Below are 4,342 nucleotides of genomic sequence, written 5' to 3'. Positions count from 1 at the left end.
ATTTCTTTTTTGTCGTTTTGGTGGTATAATGTCAGATTCATCACTTTCGGAATCACTACAATTTATTTCGAAATCACTCGGACAATCAGATAAACTATCCGTGTATAATTCATTAAAAAGTTCTTCGCCGATACGTTCCGTCATGGTTGAAATTCTTGAAATTTTACTCAAATTGTGATAGAAATCGAAATACTAAGAAAAGTAATTTTTTTGTTATAGAGCGGACACGACTAAACCCGATACGCCAAGTGTTTGCAATATTCTATATCGCCCTGGGTGTCAAAAAGTGAAATAGATAATGCAAGTGCAATGACGAGTTAACTCGTCACCGGTCACCAAAGTGTTATGTTATGTTATGTTATGTTATGTTATGTTATGTTATGTTATGTTATGTTATGTTATGTTATGTTATGTTATATTATGTTATGTTATGTTATGTTATGTTATGTTATGTTATGTTATGTTATGTTATGTTATGTTATGTTATGTTATGTTATGTTATGTTAACTCATTCTCTATATCCATACAAAATATCTATCAAACAAATAAAATTTAAATTTTCTTTTGAAAAATGCAACCATTCAATCAGTATTTTCTTATGACGTTATCACGTTAAACTATCGTCAGTAAACCGACTTTACAGACAACCTCTTTTTTTTAATATCTTTGTTAATAATTTCTTGTTTGATTTAATTCTGTAATTTTACTGTACTTAAAGTTTTTGGCTTATGGGGTAATTTTGTAAATAAGTTTTAAGTATTTTTTCGTATGAGTTTAGTCCAAAATTGTTATTAAACAAAAAATAAAAGTATATTGTATTTGTATTTGTGGTTCTCCATGCGTTTTTTATTGGAAATTTTCAAATAATTCTTCTTTGAAACAAACAGAAAAACAAATTAATTTTTGTTTTAAAATAGTTTTTTTTATACATTTGTATTTAATTTTATTCTGCATTTTTCATGTTTCTTAAACAAAAAATATTGCGCATTTTCCACAGAAATTGAAAAAAAGGAAACATCCATTCATGTATGTATGTATGTCTTTTTCTTTCAAACTCTTTTTTTAATGCTTTTATTTGTATTTTATTTCTTTAATTATATATTTTTCACGCTTTCAATTTTTGATTAAACAAAAAGTGGAGCGACCTTGAGTTTTCTTTTAATAATCATTTTAATGAAGTTTTTTTAAATAAGCAGTTTTTGTTGTTGTTGTTGTTTCCACTGAAATAATCCTAATTAGTGGCCAGCACCGTTTTACTACCACCGTTCTTGTATAATGATGTTTTTTTTTTTTTTTTGTTTTTGTTCTAAGTCAAATCCATTTAGGTCCAAGTATAGCAGCAAATTCTTTATCTCGATGGCTGAGATCTCATTAATTTGCTGCAGGAAAGGCTTACCAAAGGAGCGGAGTCGTGCCCTAACTAACCCTGGACATTCACATAAGTAGAGGAAAAAACTTTCCTTCGCACCTTCCGCTTGACAGCTCCTGCAGATAGGATTGAAGGGTACATTGAGTCTAGCTGCATGATCCCCTACTTTCCTGTAAGGGTTGCAGTGATGCGTGAGATGTTTGGCCATCCTAACAGATCATTCTTCCTTTTGATTTTGTATGACGGCCATGTGTTTTTTGTTGTAACACATGTAGTTAGTTGCTTCCATCTTCTTTCAGCTAAAGCATGATAGTGCGAAGCAATGTATACTTTTATTGTGTTTTATTTCTCATAGGATAGGTTGAGCGGCTCCGAATGGAATCCAGCTCCCACACCACAGTTCATCTTAGGACCGTCGGTATAGATTTCGATATCGTATCTTCCAATCACCTTCCCTTTGCTTCAATTCCAATCACCTTCCCTTAATTTCAAATTTCCCGTAAATTTTGCTTTTGTACCACTTTTTCAATCAATATTTTGTCTGCTTTTAGTTTTTTGTTTGAAAATAATTTGTTTTTATTTTAAAATATTTTATATTGTATAATTTTTTTTTTCTCTTGAAGTAATTTTATTTTTTATAAATTTGAGTATTTGATAATGAGACTTTTATAAAAAAACAATTTTCTCTTCAAAATTAGTTGTTTTATGTTTTTCAAAGTTTTTTCAACTAAAATAGCAAATAAGTTGAGGATAAAAATTTAATTAAATAAAATGGAAGTAAGTTTAGATTTTTCATAATGATTTTTTATTGCAATTTTTAAAATATTTTTTGTCTCTGAAAATAAAGTTTTTTTAATACCTGTGCTTTTATTTTACCTTTTTAATTCTATATGTTTCATGGTAGGTTTTTGTTTTAAAATACATTTTTTTATGTTTTTAAATTTTTTATGTATTGAACAAATTGTTTTTTCTCTTGAAATAACTTTATTTTATGCTCATTTGAGTTTTTCATAATGAGATTTTTATAAAATGTATCTACCATAATTCGCTCTTTCTTTAAAAATAAGTTTTTTTATGGCTTTAGATTTTTTTCAAATGCTCTTTGCTATAGGTTAAGACAGAAAATTTAGTTAAATAAAGTGGAAGTAAGTTTGGATGTTTCATAATTATTTTTTTATTTAAATTTTTAAAATAATTTTGCTTTTATTCTGCTTTTTCTTTTAAAATATTCATTTCAAAATAATTTTTTTTTTATGTTTTTCGGTGATTTTTCGAATGCTCTTTGCTAAAAGTTAAAACAAAAAATATATATTAGTAAAATAAAACGCAAGTATATTTGGGTTTGTTATGTTAAGTTTTTTATTAACATTTTTGAAATAAGTTGTGTTTTTTTTTGCTTAAAATTTCATTTTTTAATATCTTAAATTTTTTAACATTTTCAGTTCCGTACTTTTCACAACTTTCGCTATATAAAATAAATAATGAGTCTCTTTCTTGCTTTAAAATGAGTATTTTATTGATATGCTTAGATAATTTCATTTTGGTTAAAAATATTTTTTAACATGCCTTTGTGTTCTCAATTTTAATATAAAATAATCAATATATTCAGACTTCATCTCCAGCGTTTTTGTACAATCAGGAGCTCTTATGTACGTGCAACAAATTTTAAATACATTTTTTTCCAAATAAAAAAATTACAAAATTGTCTGTTTTTTATTTCCTAACAAAAACGTGAAATAGTCAACTTTTTTCTTGCGAAAAATAGTGATATTTCTTGGTAGCATTTCATAGTGTTTTCACCAATATTTTCCCTACCTTTGATCTCCCTAGTCCCTAGCAAGGTCGCAGTAACCAAACCTTGCATTACCCAATGCTGGAGCGCATGCGCCCCCAGCAGCCGTGTGTTCCGTTGAAGATTCCCTTTTTTTTGTCTAACACAAAATTCGCCCTACAATTTCAGTGTCACACACAACACATCACAATTCCCACCCCGCTTCTATGCCTGCGCCCAGCGATCCATAAAGTTCCATTGTATTTTGTATGGTTCCATTGTCTGACGTTGTAGCGAAGTCCAGAAGAAGGTGCCGGCGTTGGTGCGCGCAAAATGCACCGGCACATAAATCTCATCCTTGTCCACCGTTTGCAAGCGAGGCGTGCCATTCTCATTGTAGACGACAAGTGCCGCGTCACTATCACACATTTCCAACTCTTCGACCAGCCGCTGCTCGAGATCTTCGTTGGCGCGATTGTCCATTTCATGGCTGAGCCACTCAAAATCTGCATCCCGTTCGCCGTTGGGTGAGGCGGCAATGTAGGAGTTGCGATTTTGATGACGTTTGGCGCGCGACTGGAAGATGCGTCCCAGCAGTGGCTTCAGCAGATTCTTTAGGCGACGCGATGGTGAAACTTTTGATTTCTGTTGCACATCGGACCAGTGCTGTAGCAGTGAAGTGTGTGTATTGGAGCTGTGTTGTAGCAGTGACTGTTTGGCGGCCATCAAATAGCTGCTATTCTTCTTGCTGTTGTTGTTGTTGCAATCATTGCACATTGAGTTGTTTGCGATAGCAGCAGACATTTCGATTGATAACTGAATTTCGATTAATTTAATTGAACCACGAAAAATTACAAATTTTTTAGTAGCGTTTAGATTTCTTCGAATTGCTGAAGTTGCTCGTAGTTGTTGCCACTTGGCCTGTCCCAGCGTGAATGTTATCTCTCAACCCTCATACGCAACTTCTTATAGTTTCTACTGCTGCATTGAGGTGTTAAAAAATGAGAGCGGCCGCTTGTGTGTGTACAGCATCTCAGCCAATCAGCGTCGCCATACGAGCGGCAGGTGCACGCCAAGAAAAATTCCCAAGCATCAGTCAACATTGTGATGATGGTGGTGCAATGGGATACTTTACCAACAGTGCGTTGCGAGCACAGGCATTGATGAGCTGTGTGTCTTTTGTGTGCTGCACGTGCACGTGA

The 4,342-nt window shown here is 32.4% G+C and overlaps 1 protein-coding gene across 1 annotated transcript; it reads right to left on the bottom strand.

Moving 5' to 3' along the window:
- Positions 1–2,702: 2,702 nt before the first annotated feature.
- LOC128862054 (enhancer of split malpha protein) lies at positions 2,703–4,074 on the bottom strand. Its single transcript, XM_054100455.1, has one exon. The coding sequence runs from the start codon at positions 3,942–3,944 to the stop codon at positions 3,366–3,368; it is 579 nt and encodes a 192-aa protein (XP_053956430.1). The 5' UTR covers positions 3,945–4,074; the 3' UTR covers positions 2,703–3,365.
- Positions 4,075–4,342: the final 268 nt, after the last annotated feature.

The sequence above is a fragment of the Anastrepha ludens genome, chromosome 4 (assembly GCF_028408465.1).
Source record: "Anastrepha ludens isolate Willacy chromosome 4, idAnaLude1.1, whole genome shotgun sequence".
Taxonomy (NCBI): Eukaryota; Metazoa; Arthropoda; class Insecta; order Diptera; family Tephritidae; genus Anastrepha; species Anastrepha ludens.
This window is presented reverse-complemented; position numbering and strand designations above follow the sequence as displayed.

Coding starts and splice junctions, on each gene's coding strand:
- LOC128862054 (XM_054100455.1), bottom strand. CDS start 3,944: ATGTCTGCTGCTATCGCAAACAACTCAATGTGCAATGATTGCAACAAC.